The 19,179-nt window shown below is 35.2% G+C and overlaps 2 protein-coding genes across 2 annotated transcripts; both read right to left on the bottom strand.

Annotated features, from left to right (window-relative positions):
• Positions 1 to 444: 444 nt before the first annotated feature.
• Positions 445 to 10,753, bottom strand: LOC132556764 (mitochondrial pyruvate carrier 2-like). Its single transcript, XM_060221206.1, has 5 exons — positions 10,660 to 10,753; positions 3,801 to 3,841; positions 1,852 to 1,933; positions 982 to 1,093; positions 445 to 490 (listed from the first exon to the last, which is right to left on the bottom strand). Exons 1-5 carry the CDS (start codon positions 10,751 to 10,753, stop codon positions 445 to 447), a joined length of 375 nt encoding a protein of 124 aa, XP_060077189.1.
• A 977-nt stretch (positions 10,754 to 11,730) lies between these two features.
• On the bottom strand, positions 11,731 to 16,238 carry LOC132556763 (ankyrin-3-like). The gene is made up of 2 exons (XM_060221205.1): positions 16,122 to 16,238; positions 11,731 to 15,264 (listed from the first exon to the last, which is right to left on the bottom strand). Exons 1-2 carry the CDS (start codon positions 16,236 to 16,238, stop codon positions 11,731 to 11,733), a joined length of 3,651 nt encoding a protein of 1,216 aa, XP_060077188.1.
• Between the last annotated feature and the right edge of the window lie 2,941 nt (positions 16,239 to 19,179).

Here is a 19,179-nt window from a genome sequence, read left to right as displayed (position 1 = left end):
AACGACAAGGTGACAGCACGGAATACTATTATCATGACCTGGATACGTCTGTGTATGAGAATAAAACCCATAACTATTCAGCCATGCCTTTCTCGCGCTTGAGCGATCACTTTACAAGAATTATGTATACCTGTACTTATCAACACTTTTATTGTATCATAGATCCAATGAATATGAAATATGTAATTATTTCTTTCAGGAATGGAAACAACGTATACAATGCTCATGTAACTGTCTTCTCTAAAACTCAAGGTGACATTTCAAGTCATCTATTACTAAGATGCCATTTGAAGCGATACATCTGTTGAAGAGTAGTATATGGTCTTCTCCTTTTATGATCAGTCACGATAACTATTGTAAAACTATTCTCTTCCACTTCTGTGTCCCGAGCAATCGACACTGACATCCTGTTGCAAACGGTGATTAGTTACGCTCGCTAACCTGTTATTCCTGCTTTTTGGGATCGGGTGTTTCAAGTGATTTTCTGTATCTGTAAATAGACATTTAAAATTCATAATTTTAAAAACTAAATCCAGATAAGGAACAAACAATCGGGACGATTTTACAAAAGTTAACGTCTTTTGTTACAATATAAAGAAATCACGAGGGAAAATTAAAAAAAAACAAACAAAAGCACAAAGAACAAAATAGGAAACAAACAAACAAAACATCACCAAACTAATCAAGAAAAACTAAACAAAATCTTAGCTTGAATTTGTCCAAATGATAAACAACTGAAGGCCCTGAGCCTGGAAAATATCAAAGTTTATTTTATCTTCATGTGCTATATTGTCCTTGGGCGAAGCTCTCGAGTAAACTGACCTTTATATTGTCCGCCAACATGTCAACATTTTCACAATTACAAGATTCCAAATCAGCACTACTGTGCGTTGTTATTTCCATGTGGTAAGTCTTCAGAAAAATGAAAACTAGTGAAGCAAACATGAATATGATTTTTTTTCCGAGATGTGGACCACTTACAAATATATCCGGGTTAACTGTACAGACCCAACCAAGCCAACGAATAGGTTCACCAGACACAGGTTGACATTCCGTGGTATAATGATAAGAGAATACCTTGCCCATATATAGCCTGAAATATAACAAATAAAACAGACGATAATGTATGTGAAATACCTATGGTATCGATATATATTAAGTTTGTATATTTTGTGTCTATTACAAGGTATATTTTCAGGGCTGTTAGTTGGAGGCAACGAAAACACGTTATCTTGGTAAATATTCGAAATCAACATTTATGATATCTTCATTTTCATGCTCAAACTTCCATGATAAATGTTATCAATATTTTCTCAAATACATAAACATATTTTGCTAATGTAACTTCTGTGCTATCAATAAACACAAAACAAAGCGGTTTTTATTTTAAATATAATCGTACTCCGAATGTTTAAGCCATGCCCTCAGTAAATTAAAATATAATCGTACTACGAATGTGTTAGCCATGCCCTCAGTAAAATCAAATATAATCATACTCCGAATGTGTTAGCCATGTCCTCAGTAAGAATTCGCTTAAATGCTAGTGTAAATATTCTTCTACTCGGTGAGTACTACTTCTACAATAAATATGACTAACTGATGTACAAAGATTTAAAACATCACTTGAGAATTAGATACATTAGTCTCAAATATGTACATACATATCACCTTTAATGTACATATCAGGCATAATCACATCCCCAATGAAATACAATTCACATACGGCAGGACATTATCATATGATTTATAGATATGTTTACAGGTTATGCATTAATAAACACTATTTAAGGTGAACATTAATTAATCAGATGAAGAAGTTGGGTTACTATGAAGGTTTAAACGCGTACCCACCACTAAGGAGAGCTGTAGACTGCACGAGACTGAGCTTTTCCGCGGGACGGGTTATATCGCCGAGACCGGCAATCACAAGAACCTGTTAAGGTCAACACAAAACAAACTTTACAAACATTATATCATAAAGTGCCCAAGTATCACTACAAAAACTGTTAAGGATGGGCACTTAGATTTTATTCCTAGATGATAGAAAATTAATGGCAGATATTTCAATATAGAAATAAACCCTTTCATCCGTAAACAACATTTTTTGTAGCATTTGTCATTTTGCCAGAGGGAAACATCTCATTATAATTCGTGTCAATAATTATTAATGTCGTCACTTAATTAATTGTACATCATGTCATTACCAAGCACTAGTCGATGTGTATAAAGTCGTGTTGTCAATATGATCACGGTTAACCTTTTATCGATATATATTGATATTTTGTCACCATTTATTCGATGTATTACTGCATTTTGTCACTATTTAGTAAAGGTGTTATTTCTTTTCGTCATCGCTCTTAGTCGATATATTACTGTACCTTGTCATTTTAAGTCGATATATTCTTGTACCTTGTCATCTTTAAGTTGACATATTCTTGGATTTTGTCATCTCTCAGTCGATATATTCTTGTATCTTACCATCTTTAAGTCGAAATGTTCTTGGATTTTGTCATCTCTCAGTCGATATATTCTTGTATCTTACCATCTTTAAGTCGAAATGTTCTTGTATTTTGTCATTTCTTAGTCGATATTTTCTTGTACCTTGTCATCTTTACGTCGATATTTTCTTGAACCTTTTCATCTTTAAGTCAACATATTCTTGGATTTTGTCATCTCTTGGTCGATATAATCTGTCATATTGAAGTCGATTTTAGTACAAAAGACTAACAGCTTTTGATGTAAGTTTCGAGTTATACAGTAAAATGTCGAAATCTAGATAACAAGGTCCGCTAGCTCCATTAATTCAATGAATTTTGCCATTTTCATATATTCAGTGATTTCAGCAGAACGTCAAGTACATGGTGATAATATCAACCTTGTAATCAGATGATTGAATTAAAACGTGCCATGCAGGTTACGGCAACCTTGGGATTATAAATCGTAGTACTTTAAGTATAGTTACGGTAAGCCTAGGTCTCTCTATTTGTAACACATTTATATTCACATCACACAAGGATGATTAAATAAAAATAGAAATAATATGTTCTTTTCAAATATCTTTACCAGTGAAGGTAGATTACAACCAGTCAAGGACGTTGACGTCACTATTATACACACCTGCATAATGTCTTAAGATAGATATACAATTAGGATGGACATCACGCAAGAAGTTGTTTTGTACAGTAAGCGTTATGGTTAACCATTATCAATAGAGTCCCATATTATAAACCAAATATGGAAACATTTACATAGCGCTCTAAGTATGTCATTAATTGAATTATATTACTGAAGACATTCACGTTTTGTGTGTACCTGGTCATGAAACGTCAATAAACTGACACCCGTTTTCTGTTTTGAGATGTAACTATATATGTATGAATTTTTCTTTAAATCACGATTCAGACAACACAACGTACAGTGAACATGTTCTATTTGAAATTAATATTGTTTAAAACCCGTGTTGAAATGCATTTCATAATTGTAACATTTTGATGTGCCTGATTTATGTCGTGGACCTAATAATACGGCCTATCCTTCCTTTACGAAGCTATTCTCTTGTTAAGTTGTATAAATAGATCCATTAAATCGAAGCTTAAGCAATCAAGCTGTACTTAACACTAATCTCTCTGCCACTAAAATAAAAATGGAAATCATATTATCTTCTTAATGTTGTTTTAAATATTTAGTCTATCAATCATGGTGTCATTACAAACCGTGCTCTACTATGGGAAAGGCGGAAGGGAGATAACTCTTCAAAAGTTTAATGGTTTCTATTTTATTCACTAAACGTCCAAACTTACCCATTTGAACAATGGAGCCCAGAAGAAGATAGTTTTCGGACCTACAAAAATAAAATATAATAATCAGATACCAACATATATTTTTAAAATACCATAAAGGAGTAAAGTGCAGAATGGAAAAAGATGACAGAAACAATGACTTAAAACATATCCAGTTCTCGCTTTTATTGTTTTCTAATTTTATATATATTTTCACAGAAATTTATAGATACGTAATGTGGTAAGGAATATACATATTGATTAACACTCCGTTACAGTAAATAGATAAGTCGGATATTTGATTTCAGATTACTTACCTATTGTTTGCCATTTTAATAAAAGAAGTTTATAGAGTCAGTACTTTTTTTTTTACTTTTCTCAGATGTTGTAGATACCATAAGTTTCTCTTACGGAATGAAAAGAAAGAGCATACAATAGATCAATAAGTCAAGTTAAAGATTAAACATATCTTCACATTGTTTCGGATTATCAATGCCCAACTTGTCTACATCACATGAAATCCATCATCTGTATTTCCACGTATCTACCTAATTATTACTGATATCAGAACAAGTATAGGTTTAAGTACAGAATATAAGCCAACATTTCTTACAGCGACCTGCAAAACTCAGATCATCAAGCCATCTGGAAAGAGTACATATGAAGAATTTCAACGCATTAACATGTATATACAAAGATAGCAAATCTTAACTAGACCTATCGACTTTTTACTTGTATGTCCGTGAATACTTAGCATGTTCTACAGAGGCCATGGTGTATTGCTCTAGCCACACTCTCTGTTTCAAACCATCTCTTTTTGTCATGATTGGACAAAAGGCAAACAAGAGAATAGTAGTTTTTAACCCAAATTTAGTATTAGATACAGGAAGGCTAAATACTGTATTAAACTGCATCATACATGTTCGGGACAGTTTTCTCTTGTTGGACTCGCTAGTGATGCTAAGGGCCTAAATTTTGAATCTATATGGTTAGAGAGCTATTATTGTTCATTGTCTCATGTATCAATAAGTATATAGTTTTGATGGCGTGATATGAAATAAACACAACAGATAGGGTAACGGGACACAGCACTCAAATTGCAATGTCTGAACGTGTATTTGCATATATACATTATACAACTTAACATCGAAGAACACTATGCATATAAACGTATCTGTAATTTATGACAGAATTTACTTTACATTATAAATATGTTTGAAGCAATATTGGTGTTTGCAGTATTTGTCCATACATCCATGTATTCCTTTGGTATTTGTCCATACATTCACATGTATTCCTGTGAGTCTGTGTCTATGTCTATATAATCAATTGTTACTTTAGTATATGTCCATACATTCCTGTGAGTCTGTGTCTATGTCTATATAATCATTTGTTACTATGGTGTTTGTCCTTACATTCCTGTGTGTCTGTGTCTATGTCTATATAATCATTTGTTACTATGGTATTTGTCCATTCATTCCTGTGAGTCTGTGTCTATGTCTATATAATCATTTGTTACTATGTGTGTCTGTGTCTATGTCTATATAATCCTTTGTTACTATGGTGTTTGTCCTTACATTCCTGTGTGTCTGTGTCTATGTCTATATAATCATTTGTTACTATGGTGTTTGTCCGTACATTCCTCCGTACGTTTTGTATATGCCCATATATTCCTACAATTCAATATCGAGTAGCTTCATTCATATCCATGGATTCTCATGTACCGATGAAATGTGCTTAATCACTGCTGTACTTTTAGGTCATTTGAAACAAAGTCTCAGGGTGTCCTATTGTGATCCTTTTTTGTCGTGCGTCATAAACTTTTAATGTTTTCAACTTTTTCTGGAAAGCTCCCGGATCGATTTCAATGATTTTTTTTACAAAAACCTTCCAGTGTTAACGAAATACCACAATTGTAAAGCATATGGTCCCCATCCACCAGGGGCCTGATGGGCGGGGCCAAAATGTAAAATGTGAAATCAATTTTTCAATGTGTTTACTCTATATGTATTTAAGTTGTTGACGAGATTGTCTGTCTGTTACCCAATGAAAGATAAATATGAGTTGGCGACATTGTGGTTAGTTATATATGCTATGAATAGGATTCAAACTCGGCTTTTATTGTGATTCGTTGATAAGTCAGCCTGTCTGTATGACACATGTGAAAGAACAGGGAAAATGCACATTCCTGTGGAGTGCCCCGACCAGAAATCGAACTGGGTCTCTGACGTGATAATCGACCAGCTCTACCAACTGAGCCGAAAAAGCATATTCTGTCAGCTGAGTGACAAAGACCATATCTAAAACTATATAGAAACCATACTTACCGGCTCCTATTACACTACTGAATTAATCTCTGGATATATCAGGTAAAATAACAAATAAATAACATTTTTAGGAAATTTTTTTGTAAAATGTCAACTTTTGGTTATCGTTAAGGGTCAACGTTTGAATCGAAAACTTACTGAAACAAATTTATTTGAAAAAAAAACTTCTACCATGCCTAGAGGCTAGATATTTTAGAATGAATTATGTTCAGATGATTGGCTATCAAATGCTATGATATAAATGAGACCTTGAGCTACTTTCAAGGGCTTAAGATTTAATTATGCCATTTTTAAAAAAAATGTACTTTCTCAATAAAGATGACTCAGTAAAATTCTGCCAGTAGCAACCTGTAACAAATTCCTATAGAAAGTATTTATATAATCTTGTCTGAAACTTCAACTCACTGTTGTTGATACACCACGGTATAAACTACAGTGCACTAGTGTTAACTCTAGTGCACTGTCGTTAACACCATGCACTACATCGCTCACCCCTGTGTTTGCCAGTGCGACGAATGGTCTTAAAATAGGTCATATTTTACATAAGTAAGATAGTGGGAATATTGTTGAATATAGGAGTAAGAAAGGATACCGTATAATGTATATTCATTATGGATACTATATCAACGCTTATTTGTGTACATGTTTCTGGTAGTATATGTTATGATATATGTTCGAATTAGATATCTAAACACTGAATTTCAACAAGCTTAATTATTGAAACATATCAATATGCAATGATTGTGATCCCCCATCATTAGGTGGAGTAGCCTTTAGAGCAGAGATATGGTCATCACAGACGGGCAGGAGTACACAGTAAGATGTAACAAGGAACTGATAAAACAAAGCAAATGAGTGCCCTCTCCCCTACCCACCCCGGCCTGGTACCTGTTATGAACCATGAAGGTGTGAGCTTTGCAAAGACTCTCAAATTGGTGTTGTCAGATTAAGCATTTGGCCCCCAGTGCAGGGATCACAGCAGGATGTGAGGCTCCCTATTTGCAGCAACTTTTTATATGACAAAGAATGACATTGTTATAGGAAGACAATAGCAAAATAAATAGTCCTTTCCTGCCAACCATATATTTCACTATTATAGTTATTATAGTTGCTTTACCTGTGTTTTTACCTGTTTTATCTGTTACTATATATATTATACTAGATACTATGAATAATTTGTTCTTGATTAATTGTTTTAAGTGAATAAAATAGCTCAGTACAGATATACCTGATATGAAACACATCCAATAATATTACGTTTCATAATACACATTACATATATTTTTTACATTATTTTGTTTTCACACGTAAAATGTATATGGCTTAAGGAAGACTCTACCTGTATCGACAAATACAGATAGCCACTGCATAGTATTAGGTGTCACACATAAATAGCCTCACCCACTCAACATCACATATTGGTATTTGTCTAAGTATGAATGAAATGGGACCAATTGTCTGTGATCAAAATATGGGCTAAGCAAGTACAAAGATGGTCTACTCTAGTATGGGTGTTAGATCAAAATATAGAGATCTCAGATATTACTAACTGCAATTTTGTCAGGTTTCCAAAGCGAACTGCCTGTAGTATTTCATAATGACGAAAACTAGGAAGACCGACTGCGCTGGATGTTCACTACTTAAAATACAAAAAGAGAATAGAAATACATGTACTGGTAGTCTGCATGGATGACGAAGATGTTTAAGCGACCACGGAGAGATTTGGCCTGTCATTAAACTTAATGTTTATAAACACAATGGTTGATGTTGGCGTTTGCTATTGCCAAATGCTTTGATGTGAGAAAATGTCAGATTTTCAACACAATATGTTTATGTAACTATGGTGAGATATTAACCGTGACTTTAGTGATGTAGGCCTCTTGTTAAACTTAGTATAACTCACTCTTACATAATATTCTTGTCGCCAGTTGTTTTTAGCAAAAGCACTGATGTGAGAAAACACGACGATATCAACATACCATGCTGGGTGGTATATCAGTTAACATAAACTTTGTGTGGATATCGAAACAAATTAACATGAAATCGGCACTGCCGAAAGTGAACGCAAGTTGATCAACATTTTGAACTGCATGATTCATGGCTTCACTGAAGCGTGTTTTTTATTAGCCGAAATTATGCAAGATTTTAACAAGACACATGACGACATATCCACATATACCAATGTGTGACCACGGAATTCGATCTATCTCCGTGGTGTCATCGCCGTCTTGTGCACAACGATTATGTCCGAGACTGGAATCTGATGTAATGAAAAGTACAACTTTATGAAATATATCGGATTTTATCACTGCAGATTGTATGTAAAATATATATAACTATTTACAGAAATAGGACGCGTTATTCGGTTATTTTTTATTGATATTTCCAATTTGTTCCGTTCGTTCACAAATTTATTTGTAGGCGTCTCCTCTTTACTACAAGTTCGGACTTTACAATAAACAAGGATGGAACACATATATTAATGAATAAATGTTTATCAACTTGTATAAGTTGAATACAGACATTGTTTTATATGCATAATAACCTGACTGTCAAATTTATCTCATCTCCTGAAATGTTGAAAGGTCGTAATAGCGGATGTTAAACCTGTTAAATAAAATAATAAGTAAAGTCAACTTGTTGTTATTACTGATATGTACAAAATTGGATGCTTGTTTATTTAATGAAAAAAATGTATGATCGACAGCTGAAGCTTGTTGGTTTAAGATTACAACACACAATACCATAAAGCGCTCGCTGAATTCGCGAAAAAAAGTTGATCCCACAAGTCGATATTACACAAACTTCAGGAAGCCGTCACGATAAACAAATGTGTATAGAACACATTAAGTAGGTGCGCTTACATGTATATTGCGATACCGCAAAAAAGTGCTGCATGCTTTTCTGACGTCATATCTCAGGTAGAATGCAGGTGTATAATCATACGGGGGCTCGCTGTGTAGTCTGAATAGGACATTATAATGTAAATGTGTCATCTCAAGGCAACGATCGTAAATTAAGGCATGTTTACAGAAAGTTAATTTCAACCGCTTCTACATCAAGACAGACGCACGATGTACATGCATAAGAAGTTGGATGTTAGGTATTCATGTATCGAAATTCGAGTGAAATATTTCGTTCTTTATGAACATATATATGGAATACAAACCGGACCGCGAATAGATATTTACGTTCATCGTGCACACGATGTCATCAATCAAAGATGTTCGGAAAAAAATTTCTTGTATTTTCAACTCGCAAAAAGCATAAGAAATATTTACCGAAACAAAATTTACTACGAACAAAAGGCATTCAGCATTTCCTCCAAATTTATGAGATATAATCAGTAGATAAACACCTCAACAAATAAGGGAGATATGACTGTTTACCCAGTACTGACGTCACAATGCGTAGAAAAGCTTTGTTGGGAGTTAAAGGGTTAAGTGGGCTATATATTTCCCCCCAGCTGTATGATTATATCAATAAAGATTCAGTTTGTAGGAACTGAATAGATCAGAAAACCAAGGAATTACTATCGACAGGGAGACTTCTAGTTTTACACTGTGAAACAGCAGGCTTCATTTATGGCAATAGAAGTTTTAAAATAATGAGAAACTTTTCTATATTATTTACCAAAACTGTGTTGATAAATGTTGTTAGGCATGCACAACTCATACACAATATTTGGTAATATACAGTGCGGAACATCCTACAGTAGACAGGAATGACAGGAAATGTAAATAATTTATATACATGTTCATGTTATTTCTTCTCGTATCGTCTTTTTATAAGGAATTAAATTGCAGACGGTACACAGAGCCCTACGCATTTATCTTATAAGAGGCCATTTGTATATAAGTAGACTTAATTAAACACTAAATTAGAGAGGAACATGTAATGTAATGAATTGTACGTGCCTGAAATAAGTTTTATTTTACATGTATATGTCTTTAAATTATAGTATAAATGATAAATCGTTTATTTTGAAGAAAAGAAAGACTGCTATTAAGACGGGGACATGCACCGAGAGACCTTTTTGCACTTTCGCCTTATTTAGAAACAAAACCAAAACTAAAATGCAAACTTTATGTAACTGTTAAGTGACTTGAAATTGTAAAATCTAGCAACGACGTATGATAAAATAGGAGAGACACGCTATGAATATATCTAACTACCTTAACAGTCCACAAGTACTTCTTATCACTTCTCAACAAACAACGTTACCTTGATGGCACGTTAAACAAATATCAGACTGGCAAATTTAGAAAGAAATCCATATATTAAACTTACATTATACACCATATTTTAAAATTTTTATCAATAAAGAATATCCTCAGTTATTTGGGAACGAACCTTGGATCTACATATATATATAAATGACATTTCATTTCTTAAACAAATGTAAAGATGATAAATTTAGAACAATCTTGTGCTGATAAGGAAAGTAGGTCATCTTCAAATAGGTGGATTAGGTTATTTAGCCGAATTTTAAAGCATGTCTTCCTGATTTTAACAGTAGTTATATATGTATACTAATAAGGAAACTTTACTACCTGCAGGATGATTCCATTGTCTGTTATAACGCTGTGGAACATATCCATCCGCTACAGTGACAACTGACAAGTAGATCCTGGATAATATCTTCATGAAGACGTTAAAACAATGCGACACTAACGTAGCAATCGCTACTTATGAACTACGTGTGTCTGAATCTCTGAAAGGACTATCATGTTTATATTACCACAGTACGTCTTATCCCATGATGCTTTGCAGCTTCCTGAACGGACGTAGGTGATATGCACAATTCAAATGGCATTTTGAACTCAAAGTTGTTTATCTTTGTAAAATCTGTCAAGGGAAAAGCTTCTTCAGTTAGGCATTCTGATATCCATGTGCCTATATAAGACACGTGTAAGTATTGTTTTCATATATTGTGCAACTAAATGGAATTGAAGATTAAACACAAGCACTCAAAAAACAAAAAACAAAACAAAAAAAAACAAAACAAAACAAAACAAAAAACAAAACAAAACTCATGCATGTACCATGTATCTCTACATTATTCCTCATAGCATACTGCTAATTTTCTTTGACCCCCTTTCCGCCAGAAATCTGAGCAGAAAGAAAGTCGCGAATTATTGTAGATGACGTTATTTTAATCTTATTAAATTGGCAAGTTCGCTCCACACGTGCACTTTGATAGAATGCCTACTTCCTTCATAATCTCTACCATTGTATTCATTACCGTATTCAAACCGTAGAAATGTTGATGCATTGGTGATATTTTCTTATTAATGGCGTTGAGACACAAAAGAAACATGTAATTATTCATTAAGTGATTGAATATAACGTACAGTGTAGGATTACTAGTCAGACAAGAGACAGGTAACTGAAGGTAAAAGACAAAGCAGATCAGAGCAAGCAATATGCCTGACAGTGTTAGTTTACTGGTAATAGATAAGGTATTCAAATGTATACATGTGGTCAAATGGAAAAGGTCATCTGGTCAAGTATAACAGATAAGGTAGTACTGGATAATAGACCAAGATTTCAAGGTGTAATCACGGTTCTAGGTATAATTCATAAGATAATCGAGTATTAAACCATTAGAATTATGTAATCTCTTATTGATCTCCGATTTCTTTAGACATTTTGTCCAGTAAAGCAAACATTTTTGCGAAATTTTCCGTCGTAACTTTTTCAATCTTGTCAACACGTTTTTCCATGCGATGATATTGTTCTTCAAGTACACCTCCGAGTGGATGTGTTTCACGAGATGTAGAATATCCCTCACAGAGAAGTTTGATTTCTTCCTTTGACATGATCAGATACCATCTCTCACCTACAGGGTCGTTATATCCTGTTATTTTACAATGGCGGATGTTTACTTTTCCAAAGTATTTAGGAAATTGTGGCAGTAGGTTTTCGACACTGATGCCTATTTTAATTGAATCAACACGCCACAAGACCTGCTGATTATCTAAAATGTTTGAATAGGAATCGTTCATCATGGCAATCAGCAGGTTCAGGAGGATGATTGTTGAAAACACAATGTATACAACGTACATGATCTTTGGGAAAGTTGATGTTCGTCCTAAAGATATCAGCGCAGCATCAAAAGGATCAGTGAAAATATCCGACATCCCTACCATCGTGTTAAACACGAGAAACATAGTGTCAAATGGGTACGTATACATATCAACAATTTCTGTAGAGACTTGGAAAAGAACGTGGAATGCAAAGCTAAAAGCCATCAAAACAAATAAGAAAACAAGTATGAACCGAAGTACGTCTCTCGTTAGCATGCTTAGGAGCATTTTCCAGAAATAATGGATCTGTTTGAATCCACGAGTAAACGAGATCGAATAGAGCCATCCTATGCACAGACTAACGGAGAGAACGTAATCATGATACGCCTCACGCATGCCAACTAGAAGCAGCCAAGTGAGAGTCAAAATGGCAAATGTGAGGTTTACCGCAAGTATAGTGAATGACTCGGATGACGAAATTTTCCTTCTACAAACCATGACCGCCAACACTATAATGCAATTTATCAGAAATATCAACGGTTCTAAAGGTACAATCACGTAAGTAGCAATCAAGAGCGAATCCGTGTTTTCGATAGATGTGCCATTTCTCAAACTTCGAAATTGGGCAGACATCTGAATGCCAAGGAAAGTGAATGCACTCATGTACGCGACATGTAGAAACATAAGGAAAGCGTAAGCCCATGCTACAGTCGATGTGTACATCATTTCGATTTTTCTGAAAGGTGGTAAGTTCAACACTTTTGAGGCGTGGTGGGTAGCATCAGTGGTGACTAGTAATTCAATAAGAGAAACAGAATGTTGAACTCTTGCTTCACCGCAACATCTTTTGTTTGATCCATTGGTCATAGGCGTCAAATGTGTTATGTCATAATAAACAGTTCCATTTCTTTCAAAATACATGACCTCTGGCATGGTCACTATCCGTTTCAGGAAAACATCACAACCTCTCTTGGATGCGAAACCAAGAACAGAAAGCATGCTGTCGTTCTTGAAGTCATTAACTAGCGCAAGGATAGCTTTTCGCTGAACTTGCTGAAAGTAAGTTTTGTTTTCACTTGGAAATCTTTCATTATTTACATTGCAAGACCATCGTGCAGCTTCTTGCAAAATGGTATCGACAACATTCATGTAAAGCGCAGTATTGCTACTATCTTCAACTATTGCTCTGACTAATCGATGCAAGACAGTGTTACCGCGATTGTCCTTGCGTGTAAGATCAGCTCCATAAAAAATTAGTCTCGTTACGCAATCTGAGAAACCAGCAGATGCTGCCAGATGAAGGACGGTCTCGCCTTTATTGTTATGGTGGTTGATATCGGCATCTCTCTGCATACTCTCGTAAATATCCAGAGCAGTGTGTAAAGCTTCTTCGCATCCGGGTCGCACGGCCTCATGCAGTGGAGTGTTGCCATCAATGTCAGTGTCTTTAAAACGTACAAATCGAAACTCCCATAAAACATCAGGACTTGCGAATTTCCCTGCCAAATGAAGAGCGTTGTTGCCTGCGTCATCTGTGCAATTTACACTAACCCAATCATGTATTTTGATGGTGTGTGACAAAACCGCTCGTGCAATTTTTGGGGTAGAGTTACTAGAATAACCGACCACATGCAGTGCTGTTTCTCCTAACAAATTTCTAATGTTAGCCTTCGCTTTCATATCCATTAGAGCAAATGCTGCTTCTTGGGTTCCCTTTACACATGCTATGTGTAGAGCCGTTTCCTTCTTTTTGTTTTGCTTGTCTACATCTAGTTCATTGCCGAATTCGCGTATAACCTCAGCTCTGTTGTACATAGCGGCGTAGTGAAGACATGTGTTTCCATCAAAATCTACTTCTTCAGGATCTAACTTCATTTGAAGGAGCGCCTTGATTTTCCGGTTCCGACCTAAACGGGCAGCAACGCATATTGGCGGAACACAAGATAAATCCATGTTACTTTTCGCAGCCTTGTAATGCTTGGCAAGTACTTGAAGGACGCCATTAGCTTCTTGTTGTATTGCATTGTCCCAACAGTCCTCTCCAACATCGTTATTGTGGAACATATTGGCGCCCTTCGTGAGAAGTATGTTAACGATATCAGCGTGCCCTTTTTGGGAGGCTAGGTTGATTGCCATGTCGCCCTTCTCGTCTTGTTTGTTAATATTGGCTCCATATCTAAGAAGAGTTTTCACGACTTTGATATGACCCTCTTTGGCCGCGTGGTGTAGGGCGCATTCTCCTCCGCGAATCACGATATTCACGTCAGCGCCTTGCGATAATAGTGTTTTAACTATTCTGTTGTTTCCAATAGCCGAAGAGAGAACAAGGGGCGCAACCAATCCCATTGAGCGGATATGATTCGGATTAACGTTTCCTTTCTTCAGTAATAATTTGACTGTGGATGACTGTTGGTAACGAACTGCCCAATGGAGAGCTGTCGATTTCTTGTCGTTCTCAATGTTTGCATCTGCATTGTTATCCAGAAGGAGAGAAACTGTATCGTCATGCCCCCATCTTGACGCCCATAATATTGCTGAATCATTCTTACTATTTAGCATATTCACGTCTATACCCGTACTGAGATACAAACGAACAAGTTCTGTGTAACCATAAAAAGCAGCGAGATGAAAACATGAAAACGACCTTGACCTCTGATTTTGGATTTCTTTTACTTGCTCTTCCTTTATCATACGGTGCTGTTCTTCCTTTGATTTAGCTTTAAGTATCAATTTAGCCAAGTCAATAGCGTTGTTCTCTGTGATTTGGTGCAAAGCCGTGCAAGTGGATCCAGGCAGAGAAAACGTTTGACTGGCAAGGACCGCCCCAGCTTTCTCGATAAGTATTTTGGCGACATCGAATCTTTTATGATGCAATGCGCAATGCAGTACGTTCATATCTTTCATAATCCCAACGGAAGTGACGCATGTAAATAAATAGAGATCAGCTTGATTAATTAATTCCAATATTTCAGAAATATTTCCATTTTCAATCGTTCGAAACAGATTTTTTGCGTATTCGTCATCATCCGGTGAAGATTGGACATGATCAAATGAACTGACAACTGGATTTTCGTCGTCGTCGTCATCGTCATCTTCTACATCGTCAAGGGGTTTAAGTTTCGCTCTTTTCTGCAAACAATCAAAAGCGATGGCATGATATGCGCAGAAATATCTCATAATAACTTGCTTATAAAGATATATCTATTATGCAAGACATTATTCTCGACACTCCAAGGTTACGATCACTTTCGCTCTCTCTACCCCTAGAGCATGCCATGGCAAAAATTGAAAGCACTAGTAATTTCATTGGTTCTAGGAAAAAAACAATCACAGACTGATACGCTCATTTTGAAGATTTTAAAGGAGCGACACACAACTTTCAAAACCATTACAATATGTCTTTATACGACCTTGAGATTCGTTTGATATACCTCAAAAAAGGATCAAACCAGTCTTTTCGTTTAGTCCACAAGGTGTTGCACATGCTACCTTCAATTTTGTCTAATGACATGTTCCAGGGGTGCTGAGAGTGGAAGTGACTGTAACCCCTGGAGTATCGAGGATGGCAAACAATACCGTAAAAATATAACAAAGAATTGAACCAGACCTGTAAATTCAGTAATGCTCAATCTTTTAATATGTATCAACTCTGAGTATTTGATATGGATCTGATATATTACTTAAAATCATTAATTACCGTACTAAACGATACATCTGTTATACCAAGGATTTATATCAAAAGCGATCTAAAAAAAATGTACACATTTTCTCTGTTTATTAAACACAATGTAATCATCTTCAAATGAAGATTGAGGGTTCAGTTTCAAACAATGGTGTCTCAAAACTGCAGAATATTTCTGCAAAAATAATTTTCTGGGAGTATAACGTATACATTATGCTAGAAATATCTGACATTTTGTAAAGTTGGTATTTCGTCTGTAATTCACAAAGGAACTTAAAAAATAATTTATAAAAATGATCCTCACCAATCTTGATTCCCTAAGAGTAGAGTAATCGCCATCAGTTGACACCTCCCTAGCCTCACCCTGATACAGAGATTGACGTCTGGGTCGTTTGCGCATGCACTCCGGAAGGTCATCCATTTCTTCTGAATAGGGATAATGATGTAGACAGATCAAATTATACCTAATATTTACAAACGACTGAAGAGAACAACATATTCAAATTAAAATAAGAAAACAGCATAGTCAAACAGTAAAGGAATATAATCTTTGTCTTTCCAGAAAGGGACCAAGCACAATGAAACCTAGGAATCTAACCTAAGAACTGACCTAAAGCAAAGTCAATATAAAATTCAATAAATAACTTACAAGAGTAGAAACTACACATACTATAACATTTCTTGTAGAATGAAATTTTGGACGCTCGCGCTGTAGTAAGACTTTTGCGATTTCGAATGAATCATCTTTGTAAAAGAAAAGTCTTTTTATTCAAATTCGATGATAATAGTGATAGACTACAACTCTCAGGACGGTGATTGCGATCATGCGGGAATGTCAAAATGTTGTAAAGAATATGAATATTTTATCATGAACAAGTCTATGTTATTGTTAAAGTACTTAACACGGACAGTATGAGACTTGGTCCATCTTAGGTCTGGACGCTCAATTTCATCGGAGGTAACGAAAGTCCTATGGTGCATACTGTAGACGAGTCGTGGCCATAGCTGTATTGTACAAATTAGCTTAAAGAAATGCTTTGTAAATCTTTAACAGTTAAACACAAGAGGTCTACAATAGATTCAAATTAATCCTGTTTAGATTAGTATTAGAATTAATCTGAAAGGTCCAACCACACTGTAAAGGTGTTCTCTCAGTTCAGATTATTACTCGAGTTTCGAGTAACACGGCATTTATCGCTCAAATGTAGCACCAGAAATAATGAGGGAGAAATTTTCACCTTGATGGCCTCCATACACCACCTTTCATTGTTGTCGGTATAATATACTTTGTGTGTATGAGTGAGTGTGTATAGGTTAGTAAATGGTCGCAATGGAATTATTACATAAGAGGTAATCTTAGCGTGTAATACAGATATATATTTTACTGCAAGCTTCACACCTCTCACAGTGGGAAAGTGATGATAATAAAACACTTGCTTTCTGAGTTCCTGCACAGAAAAGGTGGATGTCTTACATGCTCTTGACAAAGAAATTATTTAATGTGTGAAATATGTCAAAATAATTCATTCCATAATGACAATGATATGAATCTACGTGTATATATAACATTGCTAAATTAATAATCTAGTAATGAATAAATCTATTATATAGATAAAATAATGGCTGTAGCAGGCTGTACATGCATCTTAACCTATTTCACTCAGAATATACCAATTACTGTTTCTTTTAAACGGGAACAAATTGGCACAGTGTTTCCTTTTCTGACACTTGGCTTGAGTTATCCAATTAACCAGGTTTCATACTTTCAATTTTATCCGATCCTCTCCGAATACCTTGTGTTGAAGTCCATAATATCCTCCAAATCGTACTTAGCAGAATTTCAACAAAAAAAACATGTTCACCTTTATAGGTGATGAATGCGGAATAATCTATATCAATCCTGGGCTAGGAGTTCCATAGTACCGAGAAATACACGGGCAACGGTAAATTGCACAGAAAACAATTATATGTTTGTTTGAAGTTCGCAGTGACTGCGTGATTTCTCGTTACTGCGGACTTATCACATTTTCACTATCGCTCGGTCTTAATATCCACTTTTCGTCATACCTTTGTCTATAAAATAACTTCGACTTTAAATGGGTATTGCTTTGGGAAAAAAAGAGTTTGCTGAAATTTGAAAATTAGAACATTGCCTGTATGGTATCTTTTAACAATAATTCAACTACATACCAAGATGCTGTTTAATTTATCCGTACGATTAATAGTAAATTAGTTGGAAACTGATTAGGATCAAAAGACGTAATGACGACAGAGGACACCATCATAAGGTCAAGGCCATTTTTTGACGGGACTAGATAAACTAGGTGTAAATATGGGTTTAATGGAATTGTCCTCAGACGTAAAGATCATTGTAAAATTGATTAAATCCTGAGTGAACCAGTTCTCAGTAGAGAAGTGAGTAGTGGTTAGCGCTTGTACAGCTGCTCCTACAAAGCTCGCAAGGAATTTGGCTGTTTTATGTTGATATTTTTAGTGTTTTCTTCTGGGAATTGTCACAGAACTTGGTAAATTCACTGAGAAAGTAATCATCGTATTCTGTGCCCCAGAAGGAAGTTTGGACCCTTTCCTGACTACTTGAAAGAACTGATTGTCCCAAATGTTCCAGCAAGGACACTGAGATCACAGTCTAGTGTGGAATGATATACCTTGTCACTCACAGTATTCAAATCCAGAATGAAAACACATTTCTTCAAACGTGCTTTTGATGTGTAAATAGTGTTTTTACTGTGTTTTAATTATTTTGCGCTAGTATTTGACTCTTCCGAAATTTACCCAATACTTATTTGTATTACCATAGATGAATATGTGATGTATTTCGTTTATTTTCATAGTAGAAATAAGTTTAAAAAACATGACATGTAAAACGCTTTAGAGTTGACCTTTTAACAGTATAGAGCGCTATAAAAATATTGTATGTTATTATCATTATTACTGTTCCATGAAAGGTACAGCTGTCAAGGTGTAATGAGACCCGTTATTGGGTACTTTCCCATCACCATTATTTGCTTCGAAAACCATTAAAACAGGGAAGATATATATCGGACAAGTATCCTTGTTATAAAGCTCAAGTTTGGTCTGTATAAAGGCAGAGGCCAAATGTAAACTCTCTATCGCTGAAATGCCCGGATTTAATTTCACAGCAATCACGTAATAACTGTAAGAAATATAGTCAGTATCCAAAAAAGTGAATTAAATAATAATTTATTTAGCATGATCAAATTTGGATTATCTATCAAAACCAATCTTATTTTTCATATCACAGACAAAGTGTAGACTTACCTTAGAAAATATCCGACTAAAGCTGTCCTATACCCATAGCTGAGTGTCGTTGTGATAAAATT

This window comes from Ylistrum balloti, unplaced genomic scaffold (genome assembly GCF_031769215.1).
Source record: "Ylistrum balloti isolate Yb309-2 unplaced genomic scaffold, AGI_CSIRO_Ybal_v1 Utg370590, whole genome shotgun sequence".
Lineage (NCBI taxonomy): Eukaryota > Metazoa > Mollusca > Bivalvia > Pectinida > Pectinidae > Ylistrum > Ylistrum balloti.
This window is presented reverse-complemented; position numbering and strand designations above follow the sequence as displayed.